This window comes from Nicrophorus vespilloides, unplaced genomic scaffold, assembly GCF_001412225.1.
Source record: "Nicrophorus vespilloides isolate i.1.1-1 unplaced genomic scaffold, Nicve_v1.0, whole genome shotgun sequence".
Classification (NCBI taxonomy): Eukaryota; Metazoa; Arthropoda; class Insecta; order Coleoptera; family Silphidae; genus Nicrophorus; species Nicrophorus vespilloides.
The window spans coordinates 120,491-141,501 of record NW_017099242.1 but is presented as its reverse complement, the minus strand read 5'-3'; the positions used below and the strand labels follow the sequence as shown (position 1 = coordinate 141,501).

General features: G+C 35.1%; 4 protein-coding genes across 10 annotated transcripts in view; 2 read left to right on the top strand and 2 right to left on the bottom strand.

Moving 5' to 3' along the window:
• Positions 1-263: 263 nt before the first annotated feature.
• On the bottom strand, positions 264-2,578 carry LOC108564243 (solute carrier family 41 member 1-like). 2 transcript variants are annotated; one of them, XM_017923234.1, is made up of 3 exons: positions 2,493-2,578; positions 1,998-2,107; positions 264-1,936 (listed from the first exon to the last, which is right to left on the bottom strand). In XM_017923234.1, exons 1-3 carry the CDS (start codon positions 2,512-2,514, stop codon positions 587-589), a joined length of 1,482 nt encoding a protein of 493 aa, XP_017778723.1. In that variant the 5' UTR covers positions 2,515-2,578; the 3' UTR covers positions 264-586. The 2 variants fall into 2 exon arrangements, with proteins under 2 accessions (XP_017778723.1, XP_017778722.1); XM_017923233.1 differs by lacking the exon at positions 2,493-2,578 and adding an exon at positions 2,179-2,367.
• A 19-nt stretch (positions 2,579-2,597) lies between these two features.
• On the top strand, positions 2,598-5,691 carry LOC108564242 (SET and MYND domain-containing protein 4-like). The gene is made up of 4 exons (XM_017923231.1): positions 2,598-2,914; positions 3,514-4,621; positions 5,056-5,383; positions 5,438-5,691. The coding sequence occupies exons 1-4, from the start codon at positions 2,629-2,631 to the stop codon at positions 5,633-5,635; spliced, it is 1,920 nt and encodes a 639-aa protein (XP_017778720.1). The 5' UTR covers positions 2,598-2,628; the 3' UTR covers positions 5,636-5,691.
• Positions 5,692-6,181: 490 nt separating this feature from the next.
• On the top strand, positions 6,182-8,823 carry LOC108564228 (prion-like-(Q/N-rich) domain-bearing protein 25). The gene is made up of 11 exons (XM_017923191.1): positions 6,182-6,250; positions 6,435-6,563; positions 6,616-6,894; positions 6,960-7,115; positions 7,179-7,307; positions 7,362-7,493; positions 7,651-7,788; positions 7,845-7,973; positions 8,028-8,147; positions 8,205-8,342; positions 8,563-8,823. Exons 1-11 carry the CDS (start codon positions 6,205-6,207, stop codon positions 8,748-8,750), a joined length of 1,584 nt encoding a protein of 527 aa, XP_017778680.1. The 5' UTR covers positions 6,182-6,204; the 3' UTR covers positions 8,751-8,823.
• Positions 8,824-9,389: 566 nt separating this feature from the next.
• The window catches only part of LOC108564240 (protein eva-1 homolog C), a 96,897-nt gene continuing 85,275 nt past the window's right edge, over positions 9,390-21,011 (bottom strand). The window contains exons 1-9 of one of the 6 annotated variants that reach the window (XM_017923218.1): positions 14,106-14,290; positions 13,323-13,537; positions 12,685-12,723; positions 11,859-11,997; positions 11,650-11,799; positions 11,425-11,568; positions 11,119-11,364; positions 10,099-10,314; positions 9,390-9,953 (exon numbers count right to left, since the gene is read on the bottom strand). In XM_017923218.1, coding sequence (XP_017778707.1) covers positions 9,574-9,953; positions 10,099-10,314; positions 11,119-11,364; positions 11,425-11,568; positions 11,650-11,799; positions 11,859-11,997; positions 12,685-12,723; positions 13,323-13,537; positions 14,106-14,193 — 1,617 coding nt within the window. In that variant the 5' untranslated portion in view covers positions 14,194-14,290 and the 3' untranslated portion in view covers positions 9,390-9,573. Of the gene's footprint in view, positions 9,954-10,098; positions 10,315-11,118; positions 11,365-11,424; positions 11,569-11,649; positions 11,800-11,858; positions 11,998-12,684; positions 12,724-13,322; positions 13,538-14,105; positions 14,291-21,011 lie in introns of those variants that run through there. The other 5 variants (XM_017923219.1, XM_017923220.1, XM_017923221.1 and 2 more) reach the window with 5 other exon arrangements.

The following is a 21,011-nucleotide window of genomic DNA, read 5'->3' as shown; positions in this document are numbered from 1 at the left end:
CTTTTTATGTGCAAAAAAGTTTGAGAATCACTGTTTTAGAGTCCTAGTTTTGCTGGCTACGAATTTCAAAGTTTTCTATATGAGCATTCTAAACTAATTAAAGAAATTCACGTCATACAAATGTATTGTTTATTGCAAGAGTAAATCTTATATCAAAAGTTTGTACAATTAATGTATGTTATTTTATTTGAAATAACTAGTAAAGTCAATGTTTGTTTGTACAATTCCATTGGGAAGGTAATCTTAGGTGGACAAATAAAGTGTTTTTTTTTAAGAAGATTCACATATTTATTAATAAGTTACAACAGATTAAATTGTTGTTCAGCATGTACATTTAACAGTTACTTTGTATTTGTTTCTCACTATACATAAATACTTATATGAAATATAATTTTGTATAAAATATAGCACCTTAAAAATATATATATCGTTTACAAATATAATTAACATATAAACCTCTTTTGAAGAAAATTTATGAATAATTTGATGCTAGTATCAACAGTATTTATTCTTTGGTAATTTTAAACAAACTAAATTACAATCACATTTATGGCCCCCAGCAAAACGTCGCTAGCAGGTATCAGGTTTAGTCGCCGACGTCGCTGTCTCTGTCGCCGATCAGGAAGAGTATTTGGAATGCAATACCCAAAAGTAGAGTACCTAGGAGATCACCGAATGCAGTCAGGTATGGTATGGCCGAATTGTCCGGATCGGTACCCATCTCCCACATCCAGACTATGATCACTTGGGCAATGTAGAGCAATAAGAATACTTGGACAAGAGCAGCTGCTAGATAGACAAGCATGAAGATCGGTGTGAAAGATGTGTGTCCTGCTTGTAGGTAGCTTATTGTGTAGGAAAATATTAAATGACCAGGCACAACCATTAGCATCAGCATTCTAGCAGTATCCGCATGAGGGGTCACTGATGTATCACAAAAAGCTGTGCATGGTGTCAGGCACACTCGCATACCATGCGGAAGCCTTCCCAGCGTTGATTTCGAATGCAGCTCGGTGGATATACGACTGGCCTGTACTGCGGCCAAATTCCCTCCAATACCGTTTATTACCAATTGGAAAACAGCCACGCCTTTGTACTGAGATACTGTGAAATCTAAAATTAACCCTCCAATGCTGCTTATAAGCATGGCAATAATAACAGGTGACCAGCCAGAGTCTAGTACTTCCCTGCTATATTCGTTCTTCGAAGCCATCCATCCCCATAGTGGCACAAACAAAATTGCTACGACTATTATGACTATTGATAGCCATGGCATAGTGTCCATACCTTTGTACATGAGAGAAGCAAAATAGGAAAGCAGAGCTAGAGTAGTTAAATCTCCCAAGCTTGCAGCAATTGGAGTCGCCACGTTGTCTGGGTTTATGTTGAAATGCCTGGAGAGTAGTATGACACCAACCATCACTAATCCTAATATAAAACTGGCCATAAATGCTGTCGCCACACTACTTGCACATAGCAACATTGCATGCTGGATATTAAACTTGCCGCTAGGCACCCATCCAAAAACCATTGCAGCTATGGATGCCAAAAAACCAACAACAATTGCCTGGCATTGAATCAACGACAAATTGCCTAGGATTAAGCTCCATTGTTGACTCCTTGTATCTAAATGGCCCAAGTTGGCATGGGTAGAGAGCCTCGAAGCTAATGTCATCTCCAAGTTGCCTTTCAATCCTAGTAGTGCAGGTACAAGTATATATACCTCAGATACATTTTTGTATACTGGCCAATGTTGCACTATATCCAACAGCAAACTAGCAGCAACCATTCCAAATCCAGCCAACAGGAATGGTATAAACATTTGAACTGACGTAGCCCATATGGATTCTTTATTGATAAACGCCACTCTAGGTTGTTCCTCAGCTTCTTCTGTTGACAATAAGAGGCTTCGATCATTGTCCTCAACAATTTCATCCTACAAGTTGTTAAAAAATAGTAAAACTGTGCATTATAAGTTAGAATCCAATTGGACTTACACTATTTTCACTTCCAGTCATATTTTTTGATTTTAGTTGATCAAAATTTCGCTTGCGTGTTTTACCTTCTGTAGAATTGTCCAAAGACAACATAGACATTGTTTGTGCACCTATGAAAAATGATTCAATTAACTGATGACATTGAAATACTAGATGTAAACAATTGAAAAACGATCCAAACCTTGGTCCCATATTATTCGTATTAATATTATCACAGTATCAAATTATAGTTAAACCGTAAGAGATAAGTAGATATTGTTCATATGGGAGGATTAAATATATTTTGCACACGTATTATACTCTAACTATACCCGTCTGGAGTGGATCAGAGAAAATTTTTCGTTAAGGTTAGACAACCGGGATGAGTGCAAATTATTGCAGTTTCCCACTTATCAGGCAACCAAACGTACATAATTCAAATATTGATTTTTTAAATAATTAATGAAATTAAGATAAACTAATAATTACAATATCTATTAACGCAGTTTTACTCACTTGATTTTTTATGATGCTTCATGGCGACGAGTAATTTAATTATGGCTCTGTAATGCGATGTTTGTATATAGCCCTGCAAACGAACTGAAATAGAATCTAAAAATAAGGTGGGCTTTTTATCACACACGTATCCAAAATGACCGGCGAGACGAAGTTTCAGTCGCAATGCGAAAAACTTGTGATCAAATTGCAAGATGAAGGCAGAAAAAAATTTGAAAAAGTTTCGGATGATCTGCAGAGGATCATATTCATTTACGAGCTGGCCAAGGAGACGCCAATCGAGTTGGCCAACTGGGCACCGAAGGACTTCCAAAGATCTCTAAGCCTGAAGCTCAATGGAAATAAGTTGTTTCAGACCCGCAATCTTTTCCATGCTATTAATGTTTATAATGAAGCTCTGCTGCGGTGCCCCCAAGATTGTAGTAAGTATTCTACGCAAATGTTTCACAAAACTCATTAAACTTTCATTTACCATTTTACAAATTATTCTATTTCACCGAAAGACCGTCTATTGAAATCCCGACTGTACCGAAATCCCGACATTTGAAATCATGACTGTATTAAAGTCCCGACGCTTGAAATCCCGACAATCAAACTCCCGATTATATCAAAATCCCGACTACCATAAATATGTTATTGTAGAAATTTATAATAATAAAAGACACTGTCGGGATTTCGACTTTGATTGTCGGGATTTTGACATAGTCGGGATTTTGAGCCAGCCGGGATTTCGAACGTCGGGATTTCGATACACTCGGGATTTCGAACGTCGGGATTTCGATAGACGGGATTTCGGTTGTCTTTAATTTACATCCTAAACGATTATTAAGTTTCGTGCTTGATATTATGTAACGTTATATTGAAAAACTCTTTATAATGTTGACATATATTGTTTATATACAAAGTTTGGAAAATTTGTATACTGTAATCATATTAGAAATGTATCACAATTTTAATAGCAAACTATTTGTGATTTATTTTGTTATGTCGATATGTAAAAATTAATGCGTTCCGTTTTTAGTTGAAGCACAAGAATTGCATGATATATTGATTGCAAATAGAAGCGCTGTGTTTTTTGAATTGAAAGAATACGAGAAAGTCCTGAAGGATGTTGAATTGGTGAAGGCGTATAACCATCATCCAGCGATTTACAAATTGCTGATACGCGCAGGAAAATCTTGCGAAGCGTTAAAGAAGAGTTCGAGTGCTCTTGATTACTACACAGAGGCTAAAGCGGCATTAACCTCTGGCCAGTTCGATGAGGATGAGGTGAGGAAGCAGCTCGTCGAGGTAACAAACAACATTAATTTGTTGAAAGGTAAGAAACTCGTCGACGTTGCTTGCGCATCTAAAGATGCGGAAATGGATATAGAATATAGGAACATGGGCTATCCAGCATTGAGCTCCAAAGTTTGCGTGAAAAGCTCACCGGAATTGGGCCGCTTTATCGTAGCCAAGGATGACATTAAAGCCGGAGAGATCGTAGCGGTCGAGGAACCCTTCGTCTCCGTCGTTAATGGGAGTACGTATAGGATGAACTGCGCCTATTGCTTGATCTCTACGAACCAACCTGTCGCCTGCGAACTATGCTCTCAAGTATGCTTCTGCTCATTGGCTTGCAAGCAATCTGCCAGCTTCCATAAGGTCGAGTGTAAAATGCTTCTGACCCTCTACGATATTGAAGCATCGGTGAACTGTCTAATGGCGCTCCGAATGATAACCAAGAAAGATTTGGATGCACACCTGAAAGAGGCTAAGGAACTGAAGAAGGAAAGGAACGTCGTAATTTACAAGACGACGGACTATTACAACGTGACTCAGTTAGTTTCGCACTGGGAAACTAGGAGCTTTGAAGACTTTCTTCATTATAGCTTAATTTCGACATTCTTGTTGCGCTTGTTGAAAATGAGTGGGTACTTCGGGGAGACGGATGATGCTTCTCTCACCGAGGATGAAGCTTATATAGGTAGCTTAATTCTGAAAAATCTTCAGATTCTACAGTTTAACGCTCACGAGATTTCCGAGCTGAACAACGACGTGGACGGTGACTACAAAACCGAGTCTGTCGGAGCTGGACTTTATCCCACTTTGGCACTCTTTAATCACTCGTGCAATCCATCGGTGATAAGGTAAAGTACTGGTTCTAATAAGCTGCTTATTAAAGTATTAAATTAATCATATTTGGCAGAATATACAACTAAATATATTTGTGTTAATTTTGGTACTAATTTTATAGAATCTTTGCTGATTTTTCTATTATTAATGCGTATTCAATAATTTTTATTTTCTATAGATAACATTTTTTGAAAATCAACAATTCTTAAGTAATTTTGTTAATTCGAACACAGTTATCTAATCGCTTCTTATAATCAATTCCATGCTGTAATTTATTACTTTAATTGTCTTGAATTCCAAGATTTCAAAAACTTTCAAACTTTTTAAGCAAGTATATCTCTTTTGATCTTTTGAAATGGAAGGCGAATTCCTATTTAAAACTCAATAATTGTCTCTGAAGAACTTTCCACTTGATTATTTCATTCCTAATGAATCGCATTGATTGCAGATATAACATTGGAAATGTTATGGTTTTAAGGGCAATAAAACCTATTAAGCGCAAAGAAGGAGTTTTTGAGAATTATGGGCTTTTGTTCACAAACAGTGTGCGCGATGCACGCATCGCAACACTGAGGTCCACCTATAGATTCGACTGCTACTGCCAAGCCTGCACCGAGAATTGGCCATTATTCCAGGACATCAGTAAAACTGAGTTAAAAATCGCCTGCGACTGCGGCAGTTCTTTGATTGCTGACAGCGAAATTGATGTATTTATGATCTCGTGCAAGAATTGTAAAAAAGAAAAAAATATCATCCCAACGTTGACGGCATTGATTGTAAGTTAAGTAAACCTGATTAAGAGGCCGCAGAGTAATTTCAATTAATTTCAGCCACTTGCGGAGAAATCAAATGAAGTGGAAGAGTTGTACGCCCAGCGGAAGTACGGGGATTGCGGGAAGCTTATCAGCGAGTTGCTGGATGTTTACACAAAGACACTTCTACCACCAATCAGCGATATGATAATTCTCCAGCATAGATTAAAAACGTGCCTGATATATCAAGGCAATAAGCATTTCAATTTTAAGTAGATTGACACTTATGCAACACTCATTCCATCCAACCAATAAGTTATGCATATGATAACTTCCTGTTGCTTATATATTTAAATAAAGTTTAAATAAACTTGTTAAAAAATGTAATTTTTTTTTATTTCCTCTACATCCCACGATATTATTCAAGTTCTTTGAAATAATGCAATATTATTTTTTCTAAAGTCAATTTAATACAAATAAATTATTGTAACAATAAAATTACAAAATAAAAACACAATACAAAAATAAATAATCTACTGCAAAGGGTTATTGACCATAGGTAATTTAATAAGTTTATTGAGAAAATTGAAAAGATTTATTAAGTATAATAAACAAAATATTTGGTTTTCTCATCCAATTTATAAATTTGCTATCAAAGTTCTATCAGGTAACAACACCTGGAATTGCGATATATGATAGACAATAATATATATATATATATATATCCAAACACCTGGCCATCTTATCGCTCGTTTATTATCACACAATGATGATTTTGAGTAATCAGATTTTAAATCGACTAGAAGTTAATCAGTTTCCATCGTCCAACGAGCGAGCATCACAAGATGAGAACTGGATTAATTTTCTTACTTCTTTCGTTTTTCCTGGCAAGTGAGTAATTCTATTTAAAGTTATTTCCACGCCGGATAAATTTCGCTCACGCAATGGAACGTAATGGAATATAATTCGGGTCGTCAATATTATTTTTTTGTTCGTCTGTTCGTTCCGTCGGCAGGTGTTTCAATCAATCTGATCATATCAGATGATAAGCAGTGATTAACACAATGTGTTATAGGTGGAGTAAATTCACGCGTCTTCGAATGCGACGATGAAGGGAAATGCCCGGCCGGAAAATGTGTGTCGGGAATCTGCAATTGTCCTGCCGGCGAGGACTTCAGCAAGGACTCTCTGAGCTGCCTACCTCGTAAGTATGCACGCGTTCTAAATGGGTTGCTTTGAACAATAGATATTTTTAGTGGCCAGAGGATATGGAGATCAGTGTGAGGAGGACATCGTATGCAGCACTTTGAAAGGTATTTCGGTATGCTACGAAGGCACGTGCAAATGTGCCGAAGGATGGGTTTACTGGAAAGGCGAGTGCATGAAGAAGAAGGATTTTGGAGAGACATGTAGCAATAACGAGGAATGCTTCGATGGATCTTATTATAATGCCAGAATTTGCAAGGACGGCAAGTGCGAGTGCAACAAAGGGTTCTACAAACGCGGCAACGATGATTGCAGGCATATTTCCTCTGGTAGTCGAACGCCCTTAGTCCGTTCCAAACCTTTGATTTTGTTAACACTTTGTTCCTATATATAGAGTTCGACAACCTCTGCGTTCTCGATTCCGATTGTAAAGAAGAATCTCTTAGATGCATAGTCGGAATTTGTAGCAAACCCGTTGAAGAGAAACCCGAAGGACCGAAGGACTACTATCATGTCCATGACCAGGAACGAAGCGTAGTTGAACCAAGAAGTAATTACAAGAATTAATTAACTTTATTTTTTAATTTATATTCACGTTTATTGTCTTTTTTAGCTACTGGGGATAAATGTAATGTAGACGTTGATTGTGTGGAACCCAATACCCATTGTTCACCGATTTTTAAAGAGTGCACCTGCGATAAAGGATATTTCTATACAAAAGAATCGAAAAAGTGCGCTGGAGGTGATGTTTGTATTTGTTAGAAGGATTAGCGTAAACTGAAGTTTAATGTTTCAGAATTGGGAAGTAGTTGCGAAAAAGACAAAGATTGTGTGATCAATAATAGCCAGTGTTCAGGGAAAGTCTGCGTTTGCAAAACAACAAACTTCCTCTACTTACAGACTCATGGTAATCAGAAGTGTTCAAAACGTAAGTAATACAAAAAATATAGTCCAAATTGCCAAACAAAATTGAAATAAATCATTAATATAACAAGAGGCTGATTTTAATCCATAGTTTACTGAAACTAGAAGGCAACAGTTAACTGTTATTATTACGATGGATAATCAGTATTTTGCTTTTGTAGCCTCCACTGCCAGTAAATTTACATGCTCAAACAATGAAAGCTGCAAAGTATTTTTAAGGGATTACGAGTGTTTGGGCGACATTGAAAAGGTATGTCACTGCAAAGGTGAGCTAAACAAGGACAATATTTGTGAAAAGGGTATGTATATAAAAGTTATGCACACAGTTTTCATTTTCCTATATTTTTTTTCCTAGTAATGCCAGGTACGACTTGTATTAATGATGAATCATGTCAATACTCAATGAAAAATTCTGTTTGCTCTCCAAACAAGATATGCGTTTGTCCAAAAGACTTCGTTTTCGACAATGATATGTGCATCGGAGGTAAGGATGTTATGATATTTTATACAGTATTCTTATTTTTTTTTTTAATTTTAGGTATTGGGTCTACCTGCAATATGAATGATGATTGCCGATTGGTAGATAGTGCTTTATGCAAGGAAAATGTCTGCGTTTGTGACAAAGGATATATTGACCATGAAAATATGTGCTACAAGTGTAAGTTTCCCAAAGCTCATAGGATTTTCAGTTATTATTTGTGTTTTAAACTTCTAGTGTCTAATGGTCTTGGTGAGGTGTGTGAGATCGATGTCCAATGCTCTAATATTAATCAGGCCGAGTGCAAGGATCAACGATGTTCTTGTGCCCCAGGTCATATCGACGTAAACGGATTTTGTTACAAGGTCGCCGAAAGTAAGTTTTTAGAAAATCTCGAGATATTTATATTTCAATTAAGTAAAATATTTATCTGTGATTGCAAAATTAAAAAAAAGCTTCTAATTAGAAAATTAATTTCATGTAATATTTATCATTACTTTTTACATACAACAAAAAAATGTAACTTACCAAAAACTATTGGATACAAAAAATGTTTCTTTACAGTTGTTAATTTGTACCTGTTATTTTTTTTAAGATTTTGGTGAGCGTTGTCCCACGCCTATTGTCTGCTCCGAATTACAGGGTTCTGTATGTTGGAATGGAATATGTCAGTGTCCACTTGGAATGGTATCAACGAATAAAAAGTCATGCATCAATGGAGCCGCAGGATTATTCTTAGCGCCATTAGCTCTTCTCGTTGTAGTTCTGTCGATAGTAATTTAATATGCTCTATTCATTATTCACTATTAACCTGTATAATTAAATTTTTAAATGTGTATAAATAAATTAAAACTCAAAGGATTTTATTTGATAGAATATAATATCAATAATATTTTCAAATTATAGATTTACTTACCTATCAATTTTTGTATAAAAACAGAATCCGGTTTAATTATTTCCAATAAAAGGATTATTACAGTATTTTTTATCCTAAAGGAATTATTGGAAGGTACTGATTTACTAAAAAGAAACAACAAAATGACAGAAGTTTACATTTATTCTAATAATAATAATATTTACAGAGACATTTATTAATTATTTAATGTATATATTATATATATATATATATATTTAATTTATATATAAACAAATGTGATATAAATAATTCTTTACCGTTTTCTTTTAAGTTTTGATTTTTTTTTTTCATCTTCCCAATATAAATAATGTGTTAGGTATATAAGATTATCTGTCACATATTTATACAATTATTCCATAAACGGTACATTTAATTTAATTAGGGGGACAGGGAGGGATTTTGAAATATTTTCGAGGGAGGTGATATTCTTTGGTCTCGTACACTGCATTCGCACGTTCGGCCAGTGTCCGTCGATATTAATCTGAATACAATGTTATATTTTTATATATATATATATATATGTATGTTTTTGGTGGCGGTTTTGTTCCATGGTGCTTCGCCGTCCTCTCGGCGATGAGATGTTGGTACAGTGCGATGATGATCTCTTCAGAAGCAGTAGGTGCGTTGGCCCGGGCAAGTGGAGGATGTCGGAGAGTTGAGAGCCGCCGGTCTCCTTCCCGGGCATTCGGGTCATCCATAGTAATACATGCTGTTGGACCCGGTGTTGAGGCTGCGAGGAATCTCGTTGTCGGCGGCCCTTCGAAGAGTATGGGAGTGGACATGAGGGTATCGCACCACCTCTCCAATACTTCCAACCGATGCTGGTGAATGAATAGCCACAGTAGGAACCGGAAGAGGGGTGGTTAGGTCAATATCAGCATCCACTTCGCTGATGTCATCAGAGAAACCATTAGGTATAGTATTTTCAGCGACGTTGGTGGCGTGGAACTTGGCCGCGCGTTTGCTGCGGTGTCTTTGAATCAGCAGACGTGTAACAACAAGGATGAGGCATAGCAGGACTCCACCGCCGATGCTCAGGATCAGGTATAGGTAGAACCTCTCCTGATTCTCTGCAACACAAATCCTACCAGTTAACACCATAACTCGATACAGAGTAAATATGCATGCAGCAAAGGAATGCACAACGACAGCGCAAAAAAAATGGGAGGATGGATGTATCTAATGTTTGTATTTTTTGTTTTGTTGTGTACTTACGCGAGACAAACGTGTACGCATTTATCCATTCAGATATGAATCCAATAACCTTCGTCCCCTCTTCGGGAGGCGCAGTGTATACTGTTACAGTGCAGTTGGGGTCGTTTATGTCGTCGGCCTGCATGTCTTTGGGTGTTTTTTGTAGAAAAGGATTTAGGGTTTTCGGATTGAATTTGCGAGGCCGCGGGGTACTAATATATGGCTTACGGGGGATCGCTGTAATCGAAAGAGAATTTCAGAGATCGAATAGTTTTTCGTTTCGTTTTACTTTTTTTGTGTGTTTGTTGCTTCGTTCTTTTGGTTTTGCAGTGTTCGTGTATATAAACAACCCCTCAGAAAGAATTTTCCATATATTTTTTTACATATATCTCAGTTGAAATCGAAAATGTTACCAAATATTTCAAAAATTGTAGTTTAGATAAATTTATTGTGTTATATTTCTATAAATTCCACTATTTATTACTACAATGTATGTTTCTGATATTTATATATACAATATATAAAGTAACCATACTTGATTCATTGAGATATGTTTCATAATTTTGGTTATAATTGAATTATTGTAATTGTTTATAAAATTCTTTCTGAAGGAAGTGTACGTTACAGTGTTTCATGCTCGCAGGGTGAGGTGTGAAAGTTGTCCCGACTGTGACCTTAAACCGATCGTTCAGCTATTGATGAACCACAAGTATAGAGTTCGTGAGTTCGAATGTAACATATTTACAAGAAAAAGGGTTGTGAACTTAAAAGTGGGAAGTGGAGTTTGTCGAGGAGTTAAGCTGCCAGCAATTAGTGCTCACTACGAGAAGCAGCAAATATCTATTTGTAATATATATATATGTATGTACATATATATAAGTTATAGCAATCAACATGCAAAACACTTCCGCTTGTAGACCGTTAATGATGCACAACTCGATCCGGAACAGCCGGAACGTGATGGATACACAGTAACAGTATACAAAGTTAAGGCCAAACAATGGTAGTGTACGATTGCGAATCGATATGTATTTAATGTACCTGCATCCGGGTCTTTGGATTTGGAGTGCGGGGGTATTTTAGCGGTGGTCGGATTATCTTTGGTTAAGTTGTTGGAGCCGTTCTCGACGTTGGGGGCGGGCGGAGAAGCCGCAGATTCCCTGATGAACTCGTTCCCAGAGTCGTAGTTGTCGAAATCGTCCTCCTCCTCGTTCGTCTCGTATTCGGTGTCCAGCTCGTCTGGCTCCAGTTGACCTTCGTACTGCTCCTTCAATACTTTCCTAGGTACTAATGGTGATAGCATACATATTAAAGCATGTACTAAATATGGTTTCTTGTGATACTCACCACAGGCGTATACTACTTTAAGGTACATCCGGGTTTGGGGCCTACAAGGATTACCGAAGGTGCTGGCATCCGCGGACATTTCGCAACTGCGCTTACCATGACATATTTGCATAACGGTCTCCGTGGCGTAGCTCACCAAGCAAGCTGCAGGACAAGATTATGTTTATACTTGCTTGGAAAAGTCATTTCCGAGGGATGGGTTTAAGGATGAGGATGTACACTTACTTTCCTCGGAGACTCCTTGTGGCTGGGGACATTGGAAACTCTCGTATTCGGTGCGGCCGTAGCTTGCGCTGTATACAGCGACCCTCGAATTCGGATTGCACTTCAATTGCATTCTTTCATTCTCGCATGCCACCTTACTCCGGAACTCATCTAAATCGAAACAGAATTAGTTCTCTACGAGCATACGGAAACGGGGTGATGGAACTCACATGGTCTGCATTTGTAGGCGACCTCCACGTACTTCCTTTCTCCTGGGCATGGATCGCCTCCGAAGGTTTTTGGTGAAGCTTGGAACTTGCATTGGCTCTTCTTCTGGCATGCTTCGACGACCGTCTGCAACAGTGAATACTAGGTACCGTCAGTCAGATCGGCTGTTATTGAGTTCCACGTTCGGCGGTGATTAATTGCGAAGCCACTGTGTTAACGAATGTTAGCTGAAGATTTAGTAAACAAAAACAGAGCGTGTGCTGAAGCTTCAATCAGAATCAAACCAAAGAAAAGTACATCAAAAAATATTTATTAGAGATACCATTGTACAGTTAGCAATAATTTTCCAACAATAAATCCGAACAAAATAATAAGATATAGTTATAAGATCCTAGAACTAAAGTAATTGGATTACAAATTTTGGAAAAGATATGAAACCACTTATTTATTATGAATAGCTCATTGACTTTCCAAGCTTTATTCATTCGATTATTCGGTAACAAAGCAACTGAAATATGATTATTATTCGATTGAATAGAGACGTATTGAATAGTAGACTTTGAAATGCGATTGAAATTCCAGTTAAGAAATGCTTGAAAAATATTCATTTAAATGATATTAATTATCTATGAAAATAAATTTTGTCCGTAATTGTTGCAGGAAAAATAATATTTTCTTTATATTTCTAACTAAACAACGGTTAATAAAAATAATAGAATATTAAAAATGAACATAAAAGTAAGTAAACAATGTACGAAATAGTCGAGAAACATAAGAACAGACTAGCTAAAAAAAATGTCAGAGAGCAAAGCTAGTGTAAAGACTTACTCTCCCCCAAGAACCTTGAGTGACTTCTTCCCATTTGCTCTGCAAGTAAGCATACGCCAACCAATAACAAAAAAAAGAGAGAACACAACCAATCAGTAATCGCCTTCTCTTCAGTGTTAAAATATATTGCTTGCGCTTAGATGTTTTGATATATTAATATTGTTAGTAGTCGAAGCACATTCTGCGTCTGATGGCTGTAAAATGCTGCGAGAAAGAGGTTTATTCCAGACATGGTAAGATCATTTACAAGGTATGATATATAATTAGCTAATACTTATAGCTTTAGTCTATGTTTTAATTTAATATAAACATGATGATATACGTAGCCATTAGTATACGTTACATGATATATTTAGCTATTTCTTACAGCTCGAGTATAAGTTACAATCAAATTATTAAATTGATGACATATTTAGCTATTACTTACATCTCCAGTTTACGTTACTATCATATATCATATAAACATGATGATATACTTAACTGTTACATATACGTAATAGCTCTAGTTTACATTACAATTTATCTGTTCAGGAATATTTAGACTGATAAATGTTTTGTTCTAAAAAACATGTTTATTATTAACTAGACCATATATTGTAAATGATAATATTGCGGATATCTTTGGTTATTCTACTGACCTGCAGGGAGTTGGGCCATAGACAGGATATGTTGAAGGAGTGCGAGTTCTTCGCCACCGGTGTCGACCTGTGTCCGCAAAGCGCCTTCGTCGAGGCCGACTTCCCGTACTGGGCTACCTGCACGGAGATGCTCGTACCCGGAGGACACTTCAAAGTCACCAGCTCGTCGTCGCACCCCGCCCTTTGGTAGGTCCTCAATGTACCTGATAAAAGAGCTGCAGCGTTGTAGGAAGGTCATCGTCGTCGTATCCAAACACCACCACCAGAAACAGAGAAGAGCACCAGAACCAAGATTAGTGGGTTAGGTAATTGCGGTTATATTTAGTTAGGTATTCAGAACGCGCCGCTACATTGTGCGAGTCTCCGCATTGTTATTTGTGTATACATTCTTTCTTTCTCTCATCTTACATCCTTCCTTTCATTTAATTTATTTAAGAGATTTTATTTATTTGGACGAGTTTTCATTTGATTTCTTTGGAAAAGTTTTTTTTTATTTCATTTATTTTCAGGGGTGTAAAAGTGAGTTTAGTTAATGGCGTGTTATATATTTAAAGCTGGTTGTCTTGGGCGATGCACCGTTGGAATGTAACACGGGATGTGGGAATTCGAACAAAAAGCCAGCGAAACGAGGGTGCAATAAATCCCTTGCGAGACAAGCTACATGTATCCGGGACTACGTTTGCACTGAAAACGCTTGTATCTATATCTATGTGCATCAATCTGCATATGTTGATATTGGGGTTTTGGGGTAGTTTGTGGGAAGGACGTCACTGTCGCGATTACCAAAGTGGTCGACCCTATGAACGATTTGCGCAAATCCGATGGTGCAAATCAGAACAAGTATGAGTGGGACGAGCACGTTTGCACCCATGCTCGAGCATCGTAGCGCGTCGCAGCCGTGTTCACAGATACAACTAACTGGCAGATGACAGAGTGGCGACCTGCAGAATTATATTATTATTATTCCGAATACGTTTCTGAGTATGTTGGTAGGTTGGTATAAGAGTAGGAGCGTGCTTTGGCAGTGGCCTGCTGCTGTTCCTGCCCACCTTTCACTTGAACATGGGTTGACCCCGTCACCATGAGTAAATATAGCGGAGCGCCGTTGCGTCTCCAGCTATCCCACAAATAGAATCTACCGAAAAACTGCGAATAACAAAACATCATCATCATCATTCCGAAAGCATCCCAGGCATCTCATCTTCTTCCTTCCGTTCGCCACCAAAACCGTGCGCGGCTTAAATTATTCACCGATAAACGCCCAGCCTCCATCATTAAACGAATGCCATCCGCCCAGTTCCCATGCCTCATACCATCCCATGCGTTATTCACCGATAATTCATTCAAATCCCTCATTACCTTACAATCACACATTAATCCCAAATCGAAAGGATTTTAAATAATAATAACACTGTTAATGGTACTTCAAAGTGATTACTTCATTAAATCCAATAATAATAAAACGTTTTTTTTATTCCATACCTCTTATATTCAGTACAAAAATTTAATGACAAGATTCAATTAATGATTTTCAGGGATGTGTTTTTTTTTTGTTGATTTATTGATCTTGGTGGAAATTATAAAACCCTTGGTTTATTCCCTTGTTTTTGTTTTCTGTGATACTAATTCTGTTATTTTTCTTTTACCACCGTTCAGGGTCGAAGAACCAGAACAAATAAACGGTCTCTCTGCTAATGTAATGTTCGTGCGGAACATGGGCGATAAACGGTCCGGGCTTTCGAAATGAGAACCACATGAGCTCGGTGTGATAATAAACACTTGGCTACACCTTCTACTGATTCTTTCCAGCTCACTTTCCTCCCTTCTTTACAGACAATAAATTCACCCGACGGAACGAAGAGATGCAGATTCTCATCCCCTAAAACGGAACCATCCATTCTGACCCCAATCCACCCTCGCACAATACTCCTTTGCCTTTATCAGAACCACTCGGTCTTTATCCAATTCGATTTTATTTATACCTAGGCTAAACTGAATCATATCTTAGCCGATAACGGAAATTGATTCCGCCTATAAGTCGCCAATAAATTAAGTTTCCTCAAGTATCTGTACTTGCGGGATTTGTTACAAGTTTATTTGGGTTTTGGAAAAGAACATCGAGAATTAGAATTTCATCAACGCGCGGCACTTCTTTCCTATGCAAAGGCATTCCGATACGGAACAGAACGGAGATTCTTGGAAAATAATCCTACGCAATGTAAATTTAAGCGAGATATTCCGAATGTTGTTAAATAGAATATTTTAACATAAATACCATTTAGATCGTCCATAAAAAGATATGACTCCGCTAAACAAGATTTCAATGTGTTCGGGATATTTTGTACAATGCTTTTTCCTCCAACATGAGGATTATAAAAACCATATGCATTTTCATAAATATCTATCTCTAAAGTATTAGAATTTTACTATTTCAACGTATTTTTTTTCTATAAAATAATTCTATTACATTACGTGATTATCTAACAAATTACAACTTTGTGAGAAATGAAGATGATAAAGAAATTTCTGAAAAAAAAAACAGATTTCATAACTGGAAATGGTTTATATTTATATAATGACCACATTTTGGGACGGATATGTAATTTGATCTAAAGTCGTCAGGATTCTTATAGATAATTAAAAATATTTATACATTAATCTAGTAGAATGCGGATTTCAGACGATATGAAAGAAGTTTCTCTAACTTCAAATTGCATTAATTGAAAATCAATGAACTGGAAAACGCATGACCTTAAATGACTTCAGTAAAAAAAAATGATTACATACCTGTATTATTGTACATTTATTAACATACATTATGTCTCTAAAGGAATATGCGAAGCGGATGAAAAGCAACGACACACAAACGTAATTGCTCTAATTTAGTTAAGAATTAAATTGAACTTGCTGTAATTTCTACAAATAACATTTCATTCATCTGCAGATTATGAATGAGATTTCGTGTTGTAAAATTATGAATGAGATTTAATTTCTAAAAATTAGTTACAATTTTTATAAAACAATTGATTGTATTCATGTAGTTTATACAACAAAAAATCGTTTGAATTTTATGAATGAATTTCGGTTTTCAAAATTAGATATAATTTATAGAAGAGAAATTAATTAAATTGAACGTGATGTAGTTTATATAACAAAAAAACGTTTGTATTTTATGAATGAGTTTTGTTTTTCAAGATTAGATATGATTTTTAGAAGAGAATAATTTAAAATGAACTTGAAGTAGTTTCTAAAAAAATCATTTGAATTTTATGAATGAGTTTGGTTTTTGAAAGTTAGATATGATTTTCAGAAGAGAATAAATTCAATTGAACTTGGTGTAGTTTCTACAGCAAAACAGCGTTTGAAGTTTATAAATGAGTTTGTTTTTTTTTTAAATTAGATACGATTTTCATAAGTTAATTCATTAAACTGAAGTTGATATAGATTTTTCAAACAATAATTATGAATGGGATTTTGTGTGTAATAATTACTTATGATTTTCATTGAAAACAGCATAGGTTAATTACGAACGAACATACAAGAAAAAAGGTTAATTCATGCGATGCGCTCTGTTAATGGAATAATTAATTAATATACACGAGCGTGAATTTTAATTGGAGCGACGGCTGTAAAGAGTGCTTACGCAATTGCGTTACGTGATTCGTGTGAATTAATGAAAGTTTGCTGACCAAATATTACCACAGGACTACCGATGGGAAATATTTGCATTCCTTATTGTCCTCTACGGATCATATTTGCCGACCAATTTTGTGGCGGATAATAAGAAAGTAATTACGTTATGCAACAGCGTCCCATGAGGATATGGGTAACACAACAACTCGGTTATTGTCGGTGGGCGTATTTGAAGTTCGTGGGAAGAATCCACATCCATAGTCCAGCATCAACCGTTACCACTAAAGTACAAGTTTCTAAATAAGTAACGAATGTTGGATAACGTCCATACAGTTTATGAACGTGAAACAAAGTGTGATGAGGTTAGTACTTGGATTGGTGATAATAGTAGTAGTGACGAATTTGTAGCAGTTAAAGTAATATTTTGGGATGTAATGTTACGTAAATTAACGAATTGGTTCTTTATTTCATCAGAATTTCAAGAATTATAATATAAGTTTTATTATAATATATTTATATAATGAGAATGAAGAAATCACTGAAAAAAAAGAAGATTTTTCATAATTGGAAATGTTTACATAATGACCACATGTTGCGACGGATATGTAATTTGATCCAGTCTAAAGTCTGTCGTTAGGATTCTTAATCTTGTGGTATGCGGATTATAGAAGATATGAAGGAAGTTTGTCCAATACTAAAATGTTGGATAGGAATAGTTCATGGATTGGTGATAACATTAGCTAATAGTTATAACGGACACAATTTAGTAGTGTAACAAGTAGTGACAAATTTTGGGTTGCAATGTTACCAGCCTAAATTACATGTATATTCATAACAAGATTATGTAGTTCGGTGAGATATGCATATAATGAACTAATCACTGCTAATACTTGCTGTATCCTATTGACTGTCACAAAAAACACAACTATTGCTACAAAACGAATTACAGAATTAATTGAGACACCGGTTAATCGGGACAGCCGCTTATATGGGACAAATCTTAAAGAACGGATACAAAACCGAGCAAACATTGGGACAGCGTTGACATTCGTGTCCCGATTAAGTGGAATCGACTGTATAATTATACGGTATTTAATTTAAACCTGAAATTATTGGCATTTTACTAAATAAATATATAGAAATTTAAGAAATTTAATAAAGAAGTCTTATTCTAATAATGAATACTAAAAGTAGGACAATTTGTGAACAAAGAGCGGATAACGAAAGTTCAGGATACTTTTTTAAAGTGAATTTTCCAATACTTTACAAATAATGCAGGTTGTTAAAACCTGGCAAGTCACAACTAACGAGAAGAAATAACTTACAAATATAAAAAAAAAAACAAAGTTAACTTGAAACCTGTTTGGACTTACGACATTCAACTCTCCGAAGAATCGAAACAATTCAATGAGTCATTATTAACAAGAAAGTGCAGCCAAAAAACTTTTTAGTTTTATCTAAGAAATTCATATTTAATATTAGTTTTAAATCAATAATTTATTTATACTTTAATATTTTTGTAATTACATTTAGAGATGAGAAATTCAGTTTTTACTATATTTAAAAAAAATACAGGAAACCAGAATATTTACATGGATTTTTATTGCTTTATTAGAAGGTAGAAATACCTACGGTCAATAGCCCTTTGTATCAGTTAACTTTTTGAATTATTAGATAGAAAGTGTGAGGATTTTATGCAATAAATTACACCAATTATATACATATATAATAAAAAAAATCTTAGACTTGATTCTAAATAATAAAACATTTCTACAATTTTATGCATTTTTATTTGCTGCAAAATTTTGGACCCAATCGTGATTCTTTTTATATTTACTCAGTTTTGATATATCCAAGTAGCAAAAGAAACCAAAGTTTCTTTTCTTGGACGAAATTGCTCTATTTTAGAAATTGTTAGTTTATTGATTGAACTCAAAATTCTGAAACGTGATGAAAATGAGTTGTTATAATATTTTATCTCTTAGTTTTAGGAACGAGATGCATTTCAATTAGATATGTTCGTTTGTTTGTTCGAAACTCTAGTTAATATTAAATAATAATTATATTAGTAGTATATATTTGCGAGTTTAATTAACCCACGCAAGTTGGTCCTACACTGTGAATACAGTTAACTTATTGGATAACAGCTCTGCAACTCAACGACTGAATCGTTTCAAAGCACAGGATTTACAATTTAATTAGATATTGAGTTATATAATCTGCATTTTAGTTAATAATTAAATAAATGAAATGTTTTATTCAGTAGTAATTTACTTGTTAGATTACAATGTTTATTTACAACCTAATTCATTGGAATGTAATAGGGTTGTGTGAATAATTATTGACGTTAAAACAACAACGATTATATTCGCAAAGGGAAGCCAAAGCAGATTTACTTTGGGACTCCTCGGATGAAGTTTGTTTAATTCGATTATAGTTCAACAAGGAACCGACTGTTTATTAAGCAAATTTAATTATCCTATTAATAGTGTAACGTATTTACGGTGAAAGACTAATTCAATTAATGATTCATTTATAAACTTAACTTTTCTCTGCATTAACGAAGTTTTCAATACAAATTTTTACTTTTCAATAAAATATAATTAGTTAATAAACACAATAGAAAAAAAAATAACAATTTTGTTTTCCTAATTTATTTTTCACGAATTAAAATAATTATTTATTTTTTTAAATTTATTTTAAGAAGAAAATTGTTAAAATTTTTCACATGGAATAATTTATTGGACACATAAGAAAAATATAAATCCAAAACAAAATGATATAAATTAATAATAAATCCTAATAAAAAAAAATAATTAAAAATCTGATATTATTTTTAATTTGAGTTGAATTAAATATATTATCAGGCAGTTACAATAATGTTGCGACTGTGCGCGTATATTCAAATTAAACAAATTACGTAATAATTCAATTTCGTTAAAAGCGAAACAAAAGTATATCATTTAAATGGAATTTACAAATTCTCGGCTGTACAAAAGCGCGGATTTCGATAAATCATTCGTTCCCATTAATTTTTATTATCGCTATGCTTCATGGATAATTTCTTTATTGCTTTTTAAGCGGAAATGATGAATTCTGTTTACAATGTTCGTAAATATAAGTTTCTTTTTTCTCACACTTAAATAGTTGGCACGTTTCTGAAAAACTTTGTCCACTATTTTTAATCCCAATTTCATACTTAAAATAAATGTCAAGAATATCGCAGTATTATTTCATGTTATAGAAATTACAAAAGAATAAATTTGTTAAATCAAAAAAAATATAACATTCATTGCGAAAAGTAAATTTTAGTAATTAAGTATAATTACTAGTAACCGTAGATGTTTTTGTTGATACTTTATGTAAAATTATGCAGACATTCATTAATCGTTTTTCACACGAACGTATTTGACGTTTGTCATTACGTTCATGCTAACAAAGAGACACTTTTGTATACAAAATTGTAATTAGGATTTGTTAAATTTATATGTACGTTCGCTTAACGTACGACAATGTGTATGGACATGGTGTGAAAGAAGTTAATATTTTTGAATTATACAACAGGAACTTGATTGTAGATCATCATGTCGTGATCAATAGATACATGTGTAGAGTCTTGTAGCTAGCGTCAGTAGCACGTGTTGATGTGTATCTGTAATACTAGCAGCTGTGAACTAGGTTTCATCATTTACATCATGCAAGGTGTATGCAAATATGTATAAAATAGATTATGCAATGTTGCAGAAAACTGTTCAGTGCTTTGTTGTGGTAGTAATGTAATGTATTCGAGCGATGCAAGAAAAATCGTGTAAGAATGAGACGGATCGTGCTGTACGGGGTGAAATGTATGCGTACACAGCATGCGAGTAGGGTGTTTTAAAGTTTATCTAGCAGAGCATATGTGATTAATTCAAACCTGGGGCGGTTTTGCGAGGGTGCAGTGTATCCACCACGTATTTGTAATTTATATTAGAGCAGCCGGAACGTGTGGAAACGGGAAACAAAACGATGCGATAACTCGCAAGCAGGAATATTAATTAAGGCATGTCCATGCTA